Source organism: Atractosteus spatula, chromosome 26 (genome assembly GCF_055471065.1).
Source record: "Atractosteus spatula isolate fAtrSpa1 chromosome 26, fAtrSpa1.hap1, whole genome shotgun sequence".
Classification (NCBI taxonomy): Eukaryota; Metazoa; Chordata; class Actinopteri; order Semionotiformes; family Lepisosteidae; genus Atractosteus; species Atractosteus spatula.
Window position 1 is genome coordinate 4,296,349 of NC_142731.1, and position 18,827 is coordinate 4,315,175.

The following is an 18,827-nucleotide window of genomic DNA, read 5'->3' on the forward strand; positions in this document are numbered from 1 at the left end:
TGGGCTCAGAGCTGGAAAATTCATGACTATGGGGATCTTTGAGCCAGTTCATTAAACACAGCACAGCAGCTCAAGCAAACTCTACAGCAGCGGACCCTTCAAACTGGGGAGGCAGAACTGTCCCATCCTGACAGCCTGGCGCCGGCTCCACACTGCACACTGCACGCCACGCTCTTCGCCAGGGCCATCAAAGCACAGCAGATCGCTGCTTTAATTGCACTGATGTCTTACTTATCCCAGGAAAACAAACTGGCGATGTTTTTGCTTTCTCTTCCTCCTGGCTGGCGGACAGATGCTAACGTGTCTTTGTGCTTTGTTACACCTCCACAGAGAATGTTCATCTTGATTTTTGACAACAGCGGTTTTATTACTACTGAAGTGAACACTGTTTGAGTATTGATTGTTAAAAACATTACAAAAATATGATAATGTAAGCTGCATGTTGCATTTCACAGGAAACATGAGGCACATTCAGGGACACTACATTTTAGCTTTGAATTCACACTGACTGTGTGTGCAGTTGTTTGAATACTTGCTGCTTCATGTTTTTGTTTTTACACAGCTCTTGCTTTGCACTCTTTCCGACATTATTGTGCTACAATTTTCTCGATTTAATTTGTTATTATACTTGCTCGTAATCTAGTCTGCTGTTTCCTTTGTAATTAATTGAAAATCCCATATATTGTCCTGGATAAGGGCATCTGATAAGGTGTGGATAATAATGGACAAAATAAACACCAGCCCTAAGCATTAGCAGCAGACTATCCAATTAATACTTAAAAGAAGAAACTCAATGCACAAAAAATAATAATGGGCTAATTTTAATGCCCAGATGCTGCTTTTATTTAAACATTTTATGTGTTCATTAATATTTCGTTGTACAAAGATATAGTTATAGACGTGCTTAGTTTGAGGGGGGGCTCAAAATTGATCCACTGGCAGGGTTTCAGGGGCTGTTTGGGGGTGGGGGTCCCACTCACAGTATTTGTTCTTCACAGCTTCCGGGCTCGGAGAAGGGATCAAAATTCGTCTCAGGACCCTGAGAGGGACCCCCAGCTATAAATGTACTAAATGCTGCCGCCTGCTGATCACTAACCTCTCTCTCTCTCTGCAGACCCGCAGCCCTCGGCACTCCCAGTCCACACAGTCCGGCCTGGCCGACCAGGCCAGCAAGCTGTCCTTCGCCTCCGCTGAATCCCTGGAGACCATGTCTGAGGCCGACATCCCGCTCGGATTCAACCGCATGAACCGCTTTCGCCAGAGCCTGCCCCTGTCGCGCTCCGCCAGCCAGACCAAGCTCCGCTCGCCAGGTGAGGCGGTGGGCACTCATCGGGGGGCGCGGCGTGGAGTCTCTCCGTCTGCTGCTCCTCCTGCTGGTGGTTATTTCACGCAGGGACGCAGCCACAGGCATTACCAGCAATGCTAACTTACTGCTGTTTGCTGGCGTGCTATTTGTAGATGAAACATTAGAAAATTAAAATTACATTTTTGAGCTGCCCTTTGGGATCCCTGCTTTTGCATCGTGGGAGCTATTTGTGATGCTTGGCTGCATTGGATCGCGAAACGGATTTAAACTTTTCATTTTCCAGAAGTCAATTTGAAAAGGCGTTGAAATGTGATAATCTCACAAGAACCGGCGCTTATGTGTGTTTAAAGAAACATTAACGCGTTGTGTTGCTGGCTCGGGTGGGGAGTTTATTTTGCATAAGGGAAGCGTGGAATGAAATCCGAGCGAGACGCGTGCCGAAGATGTCCCAGCGGCGTGCTCTGACTCCCTGTCCCTTTCCCGCCAGGCGTGCTGTTCCTCCAGTTTGGCGACGAGACCCGGCGGGTGCACATCACCCACGAGCTCAGCAGCCTGGACACGCTGCACGCCCTCATCGTGCACATGTTCCCGCAGAAGCTGACCATGGGCATGCTCAAGTCCCCCAACACCGCCATCCTCATCAAAGACGAGACGCGCAACGTCTTCTACGAGCTGGAGGACGTCCGGGACATCCAGGACCGCAGCATCATCAAGATCTACCGCAAGGAGCCCATCTACGCCTCCTACCCTGCGGCCCACCTTGCCAATGGGGATCTAAGGGTGAGGGGCTCCCTGACACGAGGACACACTGCACACTTGGATTGCAGCCCAGTGTGTGTCCTTGTAGGTTCTACCTGCTTGTAGGTGCCAGACGTATTGTGTGTGTTGCAGTCAGCCTCCTGAAGAAAGGAACCGTTTGGTGTTCGATGAAAACAATGTACATCAGCCAATTGCATTGTAGTTCAACCTACAGTATAATACAGTATAGTATTTTTTTTATGGTGTCCTCTATAATGTATAAGACCCATTGTAACATCCCGAGTCTTGCTTTTTTATTGCAAAGCACAGCGCAAACTACTCCAGCCTCCTTCCTTTGCCTGTGTTTATCAGTAGTGTGGCCGCCCAGCTCGCCTCAGCTCAGTAGAAAGCTTCTCCCTTGTGCAGTTTCCGAGTTTTGCCTGCTGTCCAGCGGCTCAGCCTGCTAAACTCGCCACCTCCTTGTGTTGCAGAGGGAGATGGTGTACACGTCCCGCGAGTCCTCCCCCACCCGCCGGCTCAACAACCTCTCGTCCTCCGCCTCGCCCCCCTCGGGCTCCCCGTCCCGCTCCCGCCTCTCTTACAGCGGGGGGAGGCCCCCGTCCTACGCGGGCCCCCCGCACCCCCATGCGCACCACCCCTCGTCCGGCCAGCCGCCCGCCGGGCTCTCCCCCTCCCCGAGCGCCATCCTGGAGCGGCGGGACGTCAAGCCGGACGAGGAGGTGTCCAACAAGAACATGGTGCTGATGAAGAACGAGGGCCTGTATGCCGACCCCTACAGCCTGGTGCACGAGGGCCGGCTCAGCATCGCCTCCACGCAGTCCCTGGCTGCCATCGGGGACCCCTTCACGTTCCCCGTGTCCGGGGGGCTGTACCGGAGAGGCTCCGTGCGCTCGCTCAGCACCTACTCTGCCGCCGCGCTGCAGGGCGAGCTGGAGGAGGCCCTGTACAAGCCCGGGGGGCCCCTCTACTCCGACTCCTACGCGTCAGCTTCCACCCTGGGCATGGGCTTCCGCCTGCCTCCCTCCTCCCCCCAGAAGATCCCGGACGTCCAGCTGCGCGACAGGGACTCCTACTCCGGCCCTCCCAGCCGCGCCTCCCCGGTGCGGCAGTCCTTCCGCAAGGACTCCGCGTCCTCCTCCGTGTTCGTGGAGAGCCCCAAATCTCGCTCCGGCTCGGGTTCAGACCCCCTGTGCGGGCCGGGGGGCCCCGGTGGAGAGGGCAGGGGCACCCCCGGGTACAACTCCCCCCAGGCCGCCAACGACAGTGAGACCCGGTAAGAGGCCTCAGCAACTCCAGTCTTCAGCCTGCTGGACGTTTGCACACATTCAGCCCTGTAATACAGTCACGATGCAGCCATGTGCATGCAAGTAAAGAATGGCGTTTTTGACAAAAAACAATTCAGGTGTCACCTGACAGACACTGCACCCGACCCCCCACGATGGAAATGAGTTTTTTTTAATAAACCCAGTGACATTTTCTTCTGATTCTAAACATGCCAAAATATTAATTTGGTTCCATTTTCACTCTTCATGGGTTTTCATTTGAGTGGGGACTTAAGCACTAAATAGGAGTCAATAGAATATAGAAATGAATACATGCAAGTGCCTGTTTTGCAGTTTAAGCTGAGCTTTGTTGTTGTCGCCAGGGAGCGGATGGAGGCAATGGAGAAGCAGATAGCCAGCCTGACCGGCCTGGTGCAGAGTGTGCTGACCAGAGGGCCGGACAGCGACAGCACGTAAGAGCCTCCACCCCTCGTTTCCGCACGCCGCCTCACATGACTGACCGATCTCTGCTGAAGCAGCCCTCACAGCTTTTAATTCCACTTTAATTAATTTGTTATTTTATTTAATGAACCAGGAGCCTGCAGTCTCATATATTGAAACTGCAGGCTCATTTGCAAATGATCCATGGATAACAGTCAACAGTACTTTTACAATTACAGAAAAGGATTCAGACACATATTATTTGCCTTAGACATGTAAGGATAAACTGAACGTTAGTATATCTGATTTTTTGTGGACTGATTTTGTGGTCCATTTTAGTGAGGTTTGAAGCTGTCATGGGCGGCATGGTGATGCAGTGGTCAGCATTGCTGCCTCGCAGCACTGGGTCCTGGGTTCAGTTCCAGACCTGGGGTGCTGTCTGTGTGGAGTTTGTATGTTCTTCCACGTACGCATGGGTTTCCCCAGGTGCTCCAGTTTCCTCCCACAGTCACAAAACATGCTGGTAGGTTAATTGGCGTCTGGGAAAATTGGCTCTGGTGTGAGTGTGTGTGTCTGCCCTGCGATGGGCTGGAGTCCTGCCCAGGGTGTACCCTGCCTTGTATCCATTGCTTGCCAGGATAGGCTCCGGCTCCCCCTTGACCCTGAATTGGATGAAGTGGAAAGGAAATGAGTGGGTTGATGGAGCATTGAATGGGGCAGCCAGTCCCGAGATGCTGAATGCTTCGTACCAAATACCTGTATTGACTGGACAGGAGAAGGGAATCCTGACTGACGCTCCCTTTCTCTTCCAGAGAGAAGACAGAGACAGCTAGCGACGGTTCAGGGACTGGAAGTAAGTCCTGCCTCCAGAACATTGCATGGATGAAGTGTTCACTTTTAAACACACAGTACAGTTACAGTGATTACCGAGAAGTACAGCCATTATATATCAATTGTCTATAATCCATAAAAGGCATTACAAAATGTAACATAATGATTACATTAGACATTTTCAGAAGACTCAAAAGAAGAGTGTCATAGTTTTACATTCTTGAACTTGTTTAGCTAAGTGGGCTGTGAGAATTGAAAAACCTCTTACAGCTGAGGAAGCAGAGGTGTCAGAACAAAGTGCAGCGCAAGTATGGAGCCTGAAGTGTCTCAGTGAGCTTTAATTCCAGATATGGTGAATTTTTTTCGATCAATATTGTGTGGTAACAATCCATAAGAAGAATTAGTGTACTTGACCAGCTACTACCATTATGGCAGCATCATGAGACTGTGATATTTATGAATAGCTTTATAGAAAATGAAACATAATCTTGTGCTTGTTCATCCTTATGGTGATCAAGTTTTCAGTTCAGCCACAAACATATAGTACAGTGCGTTTCGGGAATAACATAACACAGTATTGCAGAGCACAGCTTTCTGTTTGGAGACACTGTCCTCTTGTTCAGACTTGTTACTTCTTTCCTGTCTAATCAGAATGAAAACAGATTAAACAGACCATCCACTACACCTTCAGCAAACTATCGGCTTTTGTAGACATTATTAATGTGCCTGCTGCTGCTTGCCAAAGGACATACGGTACCTACCCATATCTCCAGCAGGGCCACATTGTGCGGGAAATCAACCTAGTCTCCTGCTTAGAATGGGAGTGGAAGTACTCACAGTGTCTACCGTTGTTTAGCTGGGCTCAGTTTTTCATCTTTCATGCAGGTGTTACTAGTGTATGCCAACAGAAAGAATGAAATTGTGAGAATTATCATTAATCATGAATTTCTGAACCTGAAGTACAGTATTCTGCTGAGTTGGCTGTGCCACTAACAAAGCTCTGAAAGGTATTCACACAGTGAACGCAGCGGACATCATCAGGATCAACAGCATCATGCAAGGGAAAATGGTGGAAATTCAGGAGAAAACCATTTGACGTTAAAGCATTGTGTTACTGGGTTTGGGGAGTCTGGAATAAGTTGCTCAGTCATGCTGAAGTGAGTGCTCGTGGATCCTTTGGACTCAGTGGACTTCTAAAGTCCCAAGAAAGAATGAAACCTCCCCAGGTCCTTGGATCAGTCAATTTCTAGCAAACAAACCAGCATCAAGGGTTAAAATGAATTCTGTTGTTGGTAATCTTTCTTAATTTCTAATGATATTTTAGTTAAAAGTGGATTTAAATCTCAATCTGCTGTTTGATGGTTATTTTTTTTCCTCCTCTGACACTTCAGTCTCAGTCTGGAGTTGGAGTTGTATTCTCTCACACCTTTTACATTCCCATGCCAGAGGACTTTGTGAATGGCCTGTGTGTTCCCCACATTCCTCCTGCTGGTGTGGTATGTCCCAGTGCAAACAGGCACTGGGTCACACCAACACTGAGCTGTTCTGTTTCTGTAGAGCCCCAACTCCATCACCCATCCCTCCCTGGCTTCTCACACATCTCCTCTTCCCTCTCCATCTCTCTCTCCTTTCTCTCCTGCCTCTATCTGATCTCCTGTTTCCTTTGGCTCCAACCTGATTCTTTTTCTCTTTCTGATTCCTCTCTCTCTTTTCTGTGTCCCTCACCCCCTCCTCTCTGTATCCTGTCCCCCGAGCCCGCACTCTCCCTTTCCACTCTCCTCATGCTCTCCCCTCCCCTCCTTTACTCTCTCGGTCTCAGACACACAGTCACGGCTCCAATCGAGAACAGCCGCCTCTCGCTTCTCTCCTCTGCTTTTCTGTATCCAAAGGACAGGCTTGACGTAAGTGAGCCCTCTGGGGCTGCTGTTCAGAGAAGCCCCAGCTGGACCTGCAGGAACAAAGCAGAAGCAAATTGCGAATTGTGCCTAATACTTGTGGCACTGCATAGTTCTGCAGGGATGGGATAGAGAGATGTGGACAAAGTAGTCTTTATTTAGGCAGAAGAATCATTCCAGCCTCGGTACTGCTCAGCCATGTGACCTGATTTAATTCTCTACTTCATCATCTGTCAAAATTCGTGTTGCACCTGTTCATACAGGTCATGCAAAAATTAGATAAATAGCACCGTCTAATAGGACAGGAAATAAGAAGACAGCCTGCTTACCTGAATAGCCTAAGGAAAGATACTATCTAGCAGAAGTCTCCAGTGTCTGTTTTACATAGAGAAATAGGTAGGGAGAGAGCCATCAATTAATCATATGTAGTTCTATCTATTATACAGGTTTATTTTAACATTCTCAGTAGAGATTGGCCTCCGAAAGTGTTATTATTGAAATATGGTTTTCAGTGGATTTCTGTTCTTAACCCATTTATGTTATTGTTTCTCTCTTGATTGGAAAGTCATTTTTCAGAGATGCACCTCTGTTGCTGCTGGTGCTGGGAGGACTGAGGAGCAGAGTGTGTTCACCCTTTTGTAATGAGAAACCTGTTCAGTTCAGTAGCATTCTGCTTGGCTTTTTAGCAGTCTCTGACATGATCAAGTTCCAGAAATACAGTATATACCTGTTTAGTGATTGATCTCAGCCCTTAATTTAATTGTTGCACTGATTTTGTATTATGATCATGTGTTCTGACACTTTTGGGTTTTCTCTAGTCTTTATAAATTAATTATTCAGGTGACCCTATAATCTGTTTGTACATTTAGCTTTTGTGCCATGTATTGGCAGAAAATTTTAAACAAATTTGGTTTGTGTGTTATGGGGTGTTTGAAGGTTGGAGAAGTGGTGTTGGAAAAATAAGCTATTTCTGACAGTCATTGTTGCTGTGCCCTGGAGATCCTGTAGGAATGCTTATATATTCCAAAACACAGCTCATCAGCCATCGCAGTACAAACAGTATTCGCATCGACCACTAAGCAGCCTTTGAACAATCCCTAAGTAGCAATTTCCAATATTGCTTAGACAACTGTTTCAAAGCACTTGCTAATTTTGTGACAGGGTGAGCAAACTCTGGCTTGAAGCAGGATCATTATCTTTTTCATTATTTCATTTTTCTTTATTATGATTTGTTTTAATTGATCCATGCCTTCTATATTTCAGCTGGGCGGCTGAAAACAAAAGGTATTGTCTTTTCCCACTAACCCACTGTGTGGTATTGGAGGTGTTTCCTTCGCTCTTTCTGTGTGTTGATACCTTACCAGCCACCCCCACCCCTCCCCCCAGTGTGTTATAGAACAGCTCTGGGCTCCCTTCTCTGAGGCATGGACAGAGCAAAGTGTCAATTCAGGGGAATGCGTGTCCCTGTGTGGCAAGCAGGAATTGTTACAATACAAGATGAATAATATGAAATATGAAACCCTCAGCTAAAGAGCCCAATATAATTCATGGGTTGGTAACTCCTGACTTGTTTGGAAGTAACTAATAAGTACACTTTTTTTTTTTAGGAAAATCTATGTAATGGTTTACCATTCACTTGATGTTCTTTTAGTAAAACATTGGCTTGAATGGGCTCCTGTAGATTTCTGTGCTGCTGCTTCCTTGACTAACACACAGGGCTCTGATTGTGTGAACTGTGAAGTGGCTGACCGTACAAGCCATATTTACAATGCGTTTTACTCCATTTGATTAATAATAAAAGTTGTTTTTTTATCATTTGCTGAGTGTTAGAAGAGCATCTGTTCAATGCTCATTTACACTAGTAAGCCCTTAAATACACTGGAAGTCCTGTTAATACTACTCTTTGTATCTCTCTTATTCATTATTTTTATCCCTGAAGAGGGAAAAAAAGGTTTGCTATGGGCGACCTTGGCAAAAGCTGTGAATATGGCCTTGTGTGGGTGATTACCTGTAGAGTGTGTGAGCGGCTTTGTTGCAACAGGTTGTTTAAATATATTCATGTAGAGTACAATGTGAATGTGCTTATGTGTATATATTAATAACATTGTGGGGGCTGATATGTAGATACTTAAAAACCAACAGCCTGCTTGTTTATGTGTGTGATGTGTTAGCTGAGTGGCCATATGAGTGTTAGACGTATAGCGCCTGGATGTTAACTTTGTGTTGGAGTGTGTTGTGGTGGATACAGTTGAAGAATGCCTGTCTTCTGGTTTGGTTGACAGCCTTGACGCCTTCCGCACCAAGCGCAGGGGCGGCCATGCCCCCTCCTCCGGCCGGGGCCACCCAGGCCACTGCAGTCACGCGCCTGCAGATGCAGCTCCACCTGCACGACCTGCAGCAGAACGCCACAGACCTGCGGGACCAGCTGTCCCAGCTGCGCAAGATGCAGGTGAGCTGCACAGTGGCTCTGCAGATTCGACATCACAGCTGCCTTCTAGCCAGTTCATACCGGAAGTGCTCAGGTCCCCGTTCAGTAAAGCTTGGATTAAGGGGCACCAAGCAATGAAACTAAAAGAAATAAAGGATACTTTTACAATTCAGTCAGCCTATTCTGATACCAGTTTAGTGGAAACAGTGTATCATAGAAGATTGAAATTTGGTACACACTACAAACACAAATGGAGCTGTGGGTAGTATGGTTCGTAGGGCAGTGACATCTTCATTTGACTGTAAACATGCCAAAATATTTGTTTTGGTTATATTTTCACTCTTCTTGGATTTTCATCGAGTGGGGTCTTAAACACTCAGTAAGATTCAGTAGAAAGCCCCCATAAATATAAGGATGCAAACACAGTGTGCACCGACACTAAAATCATTAGAATTTGTCCAGTGCAGAAGAATTTATGCAAGCCATCATGGGCACAACAGACAGTCAAATTGAGCTCCCTCTGGTGTTTACTGTTGTTGTTCATAGAAATGTGAAATTTTGTGTTGCCTTGTATTTGTCATACAACATTCATGATATAGCTGTGCGAATAGGTCACTCAGTTTTAAAAGCACCTCGCATTTCTTCAGGCTCAAGCAAGCCTGCCTCAGAAGTTTAGAACAAAAATCTTAACATCTCTCTTCCAGACATTCTGTGTGAGTTGCTGGTGATTATTTACCTTTTTTTCTAATATGAAGCACATTCTGTTAGAATGAGTTCTACACCTGTATATTATTACAACCTAGATTGGAATTGAAGGGGTTTTCTAACCTTGTGGATGTTGTTGATTGTTCCCCTTCCCTATAATCCACTACACTGTATTTAGTTCAAGTTGGTAGGTGTTGCGGCATGCGTAGGCTGCAAAGGAACAAGTAAAGGTTTTTTCCATGCAAAACATTGTGTCTCTTTTCAGCCTCGAAAAAAAAAAAACTTGTTCCCCTACACTGTATTTAGTCTCCAAGCCTTGATACTCTTGTTCATGAAGGACACTTCTCAGGTATAGCAGTTTAATTGTCGCTCACAGGATCAGTTGCCCTAGGGGACAAGGAAAGAGCTACAGACTGGAGTTGTTGACAAGACTCTGAGCATGAATAAATGCACCCAAACCAATTTATGATACTCAAGGACCAAGCTTTCAGGGCCAGCTCACTGAGCAGGCAGCACAGGGTAATTTTTCCCCCTGATAAACTGAGAGTCTCTAGATCTTTGGAAGAAAATGGTCAGGAATTATTTTTGTTGAATAACATCAGATCTCCCAATGAATAACACTTAAACCTGCCTTGCAGGTGACATTGCTGTCAGAGATTTAATTTAGAGCTCCTTTCATCTTCAAAGGAGATATTCAAAAAAACGATGCAGAGTCAGGATACCAGCCTTTAATGCATTTTAAGTGGTGAACATTGCTTAGGATTTTTGTCCTCATCAAAGAGAAATAGTGGTACTAGAGGTACTACAGATCTGTGTCAATGAATGCGTCAAACAATAAATCAAAGCACTTTGACCTATCGATAATTTTCTGGCATGTATTTTTTATCATTCCATGCTTGTGATATAATTGACATTTCAAGTAAGATTCTCTATGGCTTAAGGATGCTTTAAGTAGCTGCACTTAATAGCTCTCAGTTGATGATTGGTTTTGGAACTGTAGCATGTGAATTCTATAGAGATATAAATATCACATTCTGATAATGTGTGAATGAAGACAATAGTAATCATCTAATGGTGTTACACACTGAAAGAGCAGTGAAGACTAGTAGAAATACATTACAGACCCTGAAAATGAAGTAGTGGTGGAAGCAGTCATGGTAGAAGTGGATGATGAATTCTTTTGGCTGTGGATGGGCTGTTTATGGAAAGACATCTATGCTGTACCCCTGCCCAGGAAGAATGCTTCCTCAAATACAGGTTGTATGAATCTGGTTTTTCTGTAAAAAAAAGGGTTATTGAGTATGATTGGGACAATAAGATGGACAGTGATTTCTCATAAATGAGATGGAAAAAATAAAATACATTTTATAGGTTAAGGAGTATTTAAATGATTTGCAGGGTTTGCAAGGTATAAAATTTGCCTTAAATGATAAAACCTTCCACTGCAGTTTTAAGCAAACAGCAATCTGGCATCTCTCTCGCACTTTGGGTCTCATTTTCACAGTTCCTCGTCCAGGATTCTGCAGCCGGCTTGAGCCTACCTCATTTGTCATACAGCTGCCAGCTGACTCCCCAGCTGGGCCCTGAAGGCACCAGCTCTCTCCACACTGCCTGATAGCCCTCCAGCCTGCAGTGTGCTCACAGCTTTACTGTATTTACTGGGTGTGGAGCTCAGGCTGTGGCACTGATCGCTGTTTTTTGGTGAGAAAGGCAGAGTGCCCTGTTGAGCAGATTGAGGTTGGCTCAGTGGAGTAGAGAATGGCATGCTTAGGAGTGGGAGTGAGGCAATGGGCTCATTTTTAAAAGGTAAGATTCTATCCAAGGCAGTGTGGAGCAGCAGTTTAAGCTGTGGGACTGTGAGTCAAGGTGGAGAAGTATGGATTAGCCTTAAAGATCCAGAATAAGAGTGAAGTTATGTGTGGCAGTGACTTCAGCTGAATGACGTTAGTGTGTCACAAAGGATAAAGAGGAGGCAATGAATGGGGCTACGTGATTTCAAAATAGAGACTTCTAGACAGACAAGTCATGCTGCTCAGATGGTTCACAATGGTCAGACCTTTGTGAAAGATGCAATGATTGTGCTTTTTTCTTTTTAATTCACTTCCAATTTGGAAGCAACTATTATTAATCATCTTGGTTCACCAGTGCAAAACTTCTACTGCTTAAGGGGGTGACCTGTTCATGCTGTCTTGTGACATGCTGATCTGTTATAGGCGTTTGTCTGTAGATTGACTGTGAGCTCCACAGCACCAGTCAGATGAACTAGAGGCTACCAGACAAGCGACGTTTCTCTCGCTTACAATGCTGCTAGCTTGCATGTGACTGGGAGGATCAGGAGGTGATTGTTTTGCAGCGAGATATGGGTACCCTGGCTGACTCAAGCCTAGGGAATCCTTGCAGGGGTCACTCAGGTTTTGGTTGACACTTGGGCAATGCTGGTAAGTCAGCTAATGACATATCACAGACTCCACACATCTCAGTTGGAGTTCCTACAGTAACTAGGAAGGCCTTGTGCTTTGCATTTTGATTCGCACATGGGCTGGTGAGGGATCTTAGATGGAAAGACTGGGATGTGGAATGGCCTGTAGGCACAACAGCGAAGAAAGGAAAAGGGGAGGACAAACCGCAGTAGAGCTCACTGGCCTGTGAGCGCATAGAAATTCAAACTGAGCTGCTAGGACAGTCTGAGATGACGTGCACACTAATACTCTCTCCTGGGAAGATGTTGTATCCTATTTGAAATAAATAACTGAAGTCATAAAGGAGGTGAGATTTGGAGGGATATACTCAGCATGCCTGTCAGGTACTGAAAGGCTGTTTATCTGGGGAGCAGCAGTGCAGACAACACTGCAGAGATCCACATACTGACACACCCCTTCCTCTGTTCAGACACACAGTGATTTACATGCCATCACAGACAAATGCACATGCAAATACAGCGGAATACGACAGAATTTCCACTGGCAGCTCAGGCTAGCTAGCACAGTTGCAGATATGCACACTGAAGGACGGATTCAGTCATTGAATAATCCTCTTCAGACCAAGCTCCACAGACTGACACACTCATGAATCCGTAAAGAGAAAGACTGGCAGGCAAAGGCATGCAAGCAGGCACCACAGCACACATGAAAAGCCAGACACATTTGCTGCAATATTTATCACATGCAAAATCCAAAGCCATCCTTCTTAGGAAGATTAAATGATTATAGAATTAAGACTTGAAGGTTACTGTTCATTAAAAAAGTATTAATCCAGTTATTGATACAGAAACTGTACTTTAACTCAAGTTTTACGTACTTCAGGTACAAATAAGGGTATCTTGTAATGGGAATAGCAAGGGCCTTATAAGGTTTTTTGCACTGCTTAAGCCAACTATGATACCTGTTAATTGTATTACGCGTCTGGGCAGGAAGCAAGGAGCTTATCTATTGAATACAATAACTTTCAATTAATGGGCACATTTTTCCACTATTAAGTGGTTTCATTCTGAAAGCCACCGCAGCTTTTTTAATCACACGGGGGAGAGAGAGAGACATGTCTTTGTAGCCGTTCTGATAATGCTCTGTTACATTCACACAAAAGTGTGGCGATTATTAAATCTAACATCCACAGCTGCTGAATCTAATTTTAATTTTAAGGAGTCTATTAGCATTTTTGCAGGTGGAAAAAATGGTGCATTGTTAAGTTTTCAGATCCGTCAGATAGCTACCATGTTGAACAACTTTAGTTTAAAAGCCTTGTGTTTTGTTACAGCTATATTTCCGTACATTTAAAATGAAGAAAATTACAGATGTTGAGCATTAAGTCTATATATATACACAAATTATTTTATTCTGAATGACTTGAGTTCTTTTCAAATTGAAGACTTACCTACAGTTAATGCATAGTTTCGGAAACATGTATCCCAGTCCCTGCATAGTAGTGCAGTGGTTAGAGTAGGGCCAGGGCCTTGCATTCTTAGTGCCCTGGGTTCAGTTCCTGGGGTGCTATCTGCATTGGTTTGTACATTCTCCTCGTGTTCAGTGGATTTCCTTTGGGTGGTCCAGTTTCCTACCGCAGTTAAAAAACCATTCACTGAACAGTGAGAGGCATCAAGATGCTCTTCTTCAGGAGGCTATTTAGAATAATGAGCAAGTGTTGTCATTGCTGGCTGAGCCAAAAGCCACATTCTTGAGTGTTTGCAACTTCAGTGGGCAGCAGTGAGGAGTAGTGATTAGGGTTCTGGACTCAAAACTAGAAGGTTCGAATCCCAAGTGAGATACTGCTGTTGTATCCTTGAGCAAGATACTGTAGTTCACTCAGATTGCTACAGTAAAGATTTCGAAAATATAAAAATGTGTGAGCCAAATGTATCAGCCGTAGTTGGTGTGAAACACAGCAGTGTCTTGGAAATAGCAGAATAGGGAGATCTGGCTGGTTTCAGGTCAGGCTGTGTGTTTCTGAACGCAGGGTGTTATTTCACTTACGGAATACAAGGATTAAAGCTTCAACATGTTTAAGAACTAGGAACAAAGAGTTCAAATTAATCTGTTTACTGTTAAGACAATGAAGGGATTGAGTGTGTAACTGAGGTCTCGGCTGGATCAAAACCCAGCAGGTGTGTGGGTCAGCAGGACCAGGAGCATCTACCACCGGTTTTTGAAATAAGCGCTCTGTGGCGTGTGGATTTTCACTCTGTGTGGAATTCTATGAATGGGACTGGGAATTGTAAGTTAAAATGTTTGATCCAAAGATTCGGTGAGAAGTGCGTGAAAAGAGAATTAAAAAACCTTCTGACCGTGGTGTGTCTGGGCGTGTGCAGCTCCAGAACCAGGACTCCGTCCGGTCGCTCCTGAAGCGGACGGAGACGGAGATCAGCGTGCGGGTGACGGACGCTCTGCGCAAGCAGGAGGACCCCCTGCAGAGACAGCGCCTCCTGGTGGAGGAAGAAAGACTGAAATATCTCAACGAGGAGGAGCTCATTATACAACAGTTGCAGTGAGTACTTTATAGATACCGCAACAAAGGTATAGCCATCAGGGATGAGTGAAGATACCCTGACAGACACTCAGCATCCACACAGAGACACCCCAACAGTCACACTGCATCAGCACTGAGAGAGACACCCCACTTTTCACACAGTGTGAAGTGCTGTTGTTTCCATATCTCTGCTGATACGGATACTCATCACACAAAGACTGCAGCACTTTCAACCTCTTATAGGCTTATCCCTTTCAATATGGGATTCTGTGGAATAGTCTTGTGAAGACTGTTAAAAAAATGTCAAATCCTGAATTTTATTACTTGTTTCCACACATCACTCTTTCCACGTCTGAGTTATGTGAGATATTGATTTTGCTTGTGTCACTCAAAACCAGTGTTTTTCACTCCTGCTCCCTCTTGGGCCTTCTCTTCCTCTGGATTAGCATAATGATTTCATTGATCCCTCTTCTTGATTTATTGGGTTTAAATTATCCCTGTTTTCAAAGCTTTACTTAGCTAGTTACTTGAGTGACCAATTGTGATGATCTGTGCTCTGAATCCGCTAACACATGAATACAAAGTGAAGCGTGAATGAATGAAAAACATCTTGACAAATACTGCATCGCCTGCCGCCCGATCAGTCTGTCGAAGTACAAAATAACTCTTTGTTCTAGCAATATCTTTCTCGTTGTGAAATCATACTTCAGTGTAGTGTATTTTTCACATGCTCTGTGCACAATCATGTGAGTGTGAGTGTCACTCCTGTGCTGTGTGCGTTGCTGCAGTGACCTGGAGAAGTCAGTAGAGGAGATCCAGAAGGACTCTTCAGTGAATCATAGGCTGGTGACTGTGCAGGAGCTGGAGGAGAAGGCGCTGGTGCTGAGGAAACTGGGAGAGACCCTCACTGAGCTCAAGAGTAAGTCAATGCTGCTGCTGCAACTCCTGCCACCATGATACGGCCAAGCCTGACACCCTGCCTTTACGTCAGCAACACACGTCTTCTGCCCACTTCATCTACCGCACATATTAGACATCACAGATATTCTTTATACACAGATGGGACAAAGCTTCTCTGCTCTAGCCTATATATTGAAAAAGAAATAATTAAGAGCTGTTTTCTGTTTTGTCCCTCTGTGCTCACTCTTGTAGTTCTGTGCACAGATGTTGGTGGGACACTTTCACAGTTGGTAGCACGCAGTTCTGTGGTCTTTGTTACTATTACAAAAACGTGTTCTTTTACGTGTAAGTTGACCTACTCCTTTCCCATCTGTGTGTTGAGTTTTACCCTTCTCTCTCCCAGACCAGTTCCCCAGCCTGCAGAGTAAGATGCGAGTGGTCCTCAGGGTAGAGGTGGAAGCTGTCAAGTTCCTCAAGGAGGAGCCACACAGACTGGATGCACTGCTGAAGCGCTGCAAGACCATCACTGACACTCTCACGACTCTCCGCAGGTACTAGAGCACATCCACACTGACACTAGGCATCACTGACACTCTCCTGACTCTCCGCAGGTACTAGAGCACATACACAATTACACACTGGGCATCACTTACACTCTCACGACTCTCTGCAGGTACTAGAGCACATCCACACTGACACTGGGCATCACTGACACTCTCACGACTCTCCGCAGGTACTAGAGCACATCCACAATGACACTGGGCATCACTGACACTCTCCTGACTCTCTGCAGGTACTAGAGCACATTCACAATTACACACTGGGCATCACTTACACTCCCACGCCTCTCTGAAGGTACTAGAGCACATCCACACTGACACACTGAGCATCACTGACCTACAGACACATTAACACTGTTGTACTGCCCCAACAAACTAATCATTAAAGACACACCAATGCTGACATTCTGTAACTGACGCACTAATGCACAGACATACCGACTATCATTTACCAACTGTCCATCATTGAACCATTAACATACTAATAATCATTTAGGAATTGATGACTTCATACTTGCTGCCACCAGTCCACTAATGCACACTATACAACCTCAGGAAGTCAGGGATACAGTCAGAACGTGTGTGTGTGTTGAAACAGGCAGGTGAACGAGGGAATATGGAAGGGCCAGGAGGACTTTGCCAGCCAGTCCCAGAAGCACACTGACGACTTCCCAAAGAACACAGACTTCGATATTCCTACCAGCCCACCTCTCAACTTCAGCGACCTGGGGGGCAGTGCCAGCCTCTCGTCCTGGACACCTCACAGCGGCCCTGGCCTCAACCCCTCCAGCACCCACCACGATTCACCCCAGCACGGGCCCCTCAAGAACCGGCCCTTGGAGGAGCTGTCGGGCCGCAGAGGAGTGGACAAGTCTGTGTCTGTGGAGGTCAGTCTGGGCGTGCTGTTGGGATCATCTCACATTACATATTGCTCACAGCTGCTGAGATCTGTGTGGCTAGATTCTGTGTGATTATGTGTTCGCTGTTGTAGTTCACTGCATTATATTATAGGCGTATGGACTTCTCTCTGCAACTTGTACTGTTGTGTTTAAGGTTGAGTGATTAGGGTTGTGTCTCCCACTATTTCCAAGGGTCCCTCATACTCTCTGTAGCACACTTGCCTTGTTTTTTTCTGTCTCTGTACATGTCCGTATTGTCTTCATCTGCAAATCTCCAGATATAGAGAGGAAGTTGGAGGTGCAATATGTCGTTCCTTATTAATGCAACGTAAGCCAATGTGTCACTTTCACTCATTCATTCCAGGCTAAGGAGCTGGGCCGTGATGCAGTAATGTGTCCAATTTTATAACATAAAACAGAACACTGTGTGTTAGTCTTTGAGCGAGGGGATGATATGGAGTAGGAGGACTTTGCCAGCCACTGTGAGTCCATAAACTGCTCTCTTGTCTCTCTGTGCTGGCAGGCTGCCGAGAGGGACTGGGAGGAGAAGCGTGCCAGCCTGACTCAGTACAGCGCTCAGGACATTAACCGGCTCCTAGAGGAGACGCAGGCCGAGCTCATGAAGGCCATTCCTGACCTGGACTTCGCAGCCAAGCAGGCCAAACCCTTAGCCACGCCCACCACCCAAAGCAGCACCCCCATCTCTGAGATCCGGCCCAGCAAACCCCAGCACATCGCACACAAGCTGTCCAGCAAGAGTGAGCCCAGTGCACGCCGTGGCTCCGGTGAGCCTCCTTCTCTTCCCTCCCTCAGACAGCACTCTGTACCCCTCACTGAAGTGAATAAACACTCACCCATTCCCTTACTGAGACTCTGCCGCCTGAGCCTCTTGTGTCTGAGTCTGTCTGTGTGATTGGTCCAGTAGGTGAAAGTGGATTGTCTTAGACTAGGGAGAAACAGTCTGTATGTTATATCCTACATAATGGCCAAAATATTAAAGAAGCTTCTTCAAAACAGAATGGGCTTGCATTCCACAAGATTTTGATATTCCCGTAACTTAAACTTTCCTGTTCTTGTAACATTCCTGTTGAATGTGAGGATGAGGAGGTTTAGGATAGAAATGAACATTCCTCTGGTTTTCAACTGGGGATTGTTCTGCTTGTGGAAGGTAACAGGCAGCTACAGTATCTCGTGTCAACCACAGATTTGCCTGCTACTGAAAGAGTGTATTCACTTACCTGGGGGTTCTTAATATTTTAAGTGCCCTGAGTAGAGAAGGCGAAGGCTTTGAATTGTGCTGTATGAACATGGTCTCTGTGCTCTGAGCTATCAGATGCCGGTGGAACTAGGATTTTGTTTGCATTGTTATGTTCTTCTTCTGCCTTTCCCTCAGATGAGCTAACGGTACCCCGCTATCGAACGGAGAAGCCATCCAAGTCGCCCCCTCCCCCTCCACCCCGCCGCAGTTTCCCATCATCCCACGGGCTCACCACCACCCGGAGTGGAGAGGTCATTGTCACCAGCAAGACTATCAAGGTGGGTCCCCAAGGGAGGGAACTCGGACAGCATGCAAAAAAGGCATTCCAGGTTTTACATTAAAAATAAAATTGATGAGAATAAGACCCTGGGTTGTAATATACAGCGTCTCCTGTTTGTAGCAGAAATAAGCATTCACTGGGAGCTGACCTTTGGGCATCGAGTGTATTTGTTCAGATCTGCACCTTTTCAGATCCTGGGGTTGCCACGTCTTTGGCAAGTACCTGTTGCAGTCCTAACTGGAAACCTAACCTTTTAGAATCATCCGATGAGCTGCGCAGGGTCTGAGAATGATGCCTTTTCATGTGCACTGAATGCACCTGATCGGACACGCTCTCATCCTCTC

General features: G+C 45.9%; 1 protein-coding gene across 5 annotated transcripts in view; it reads left to right on the forward strand.

Moving 5' to 3' along the window:
* The window catches only part of srcin1a (SRC kinase signaling inhibitor 1a), a 62,281-nt gene that overhangs the window by 12,740 nt on the left and 30,714 nt on the right, over nt 1-18,827 (forward strand). For all 5 annotated transcript variants that reach the window (XM_088906434.1, XM_088906435.1, XM_088906436.1 and 2 more), the window contains 12 exons: nt 1,115-1,310; nt 1,794-2,086; nt 2,536-3,338; nt 3,711-3,800; nt 4,581-4,621; nt 8,777-8,943; nt 14,429-14,604; nt 15,375-15,505; nt 15,890-16,037; nt 16,645-16,933; nt 17,469-17,730; nt 18,339-18,481. In XM_088906434.1, the coding sequence (XP_088762560.1) occupies nt 1,208-1,310; nt 1,794-2,086; nt 2,536-3,338; nt 3,711-3,800; nt 4,581-4,621; nt 8,777-8,943; nt 14,429-14,604; nt 15,375-15,505; nt 15,890-16,037; nt 16,645-16,933; nt 17,469-17,730; nt 18,339-18,481 (2,646 nt within the window). In that variant the 5' untranslated portion in view covers nt 1,115-1,207. The remainder of the gene's footprint in view (nt 1-1,114; nt 1,311-1,793; nt 2,087-2,535; nt 3,339-3,710; nt 3,801-4,580; nt 4,622-8,776; nt 8,944-14,428; nt 14,605-15,374; nt 15,506-15,889; nt 16,038-16,644; nt 16,934-17,468; nt 17,731-18,338; nt 18,482-18,827) is intronic.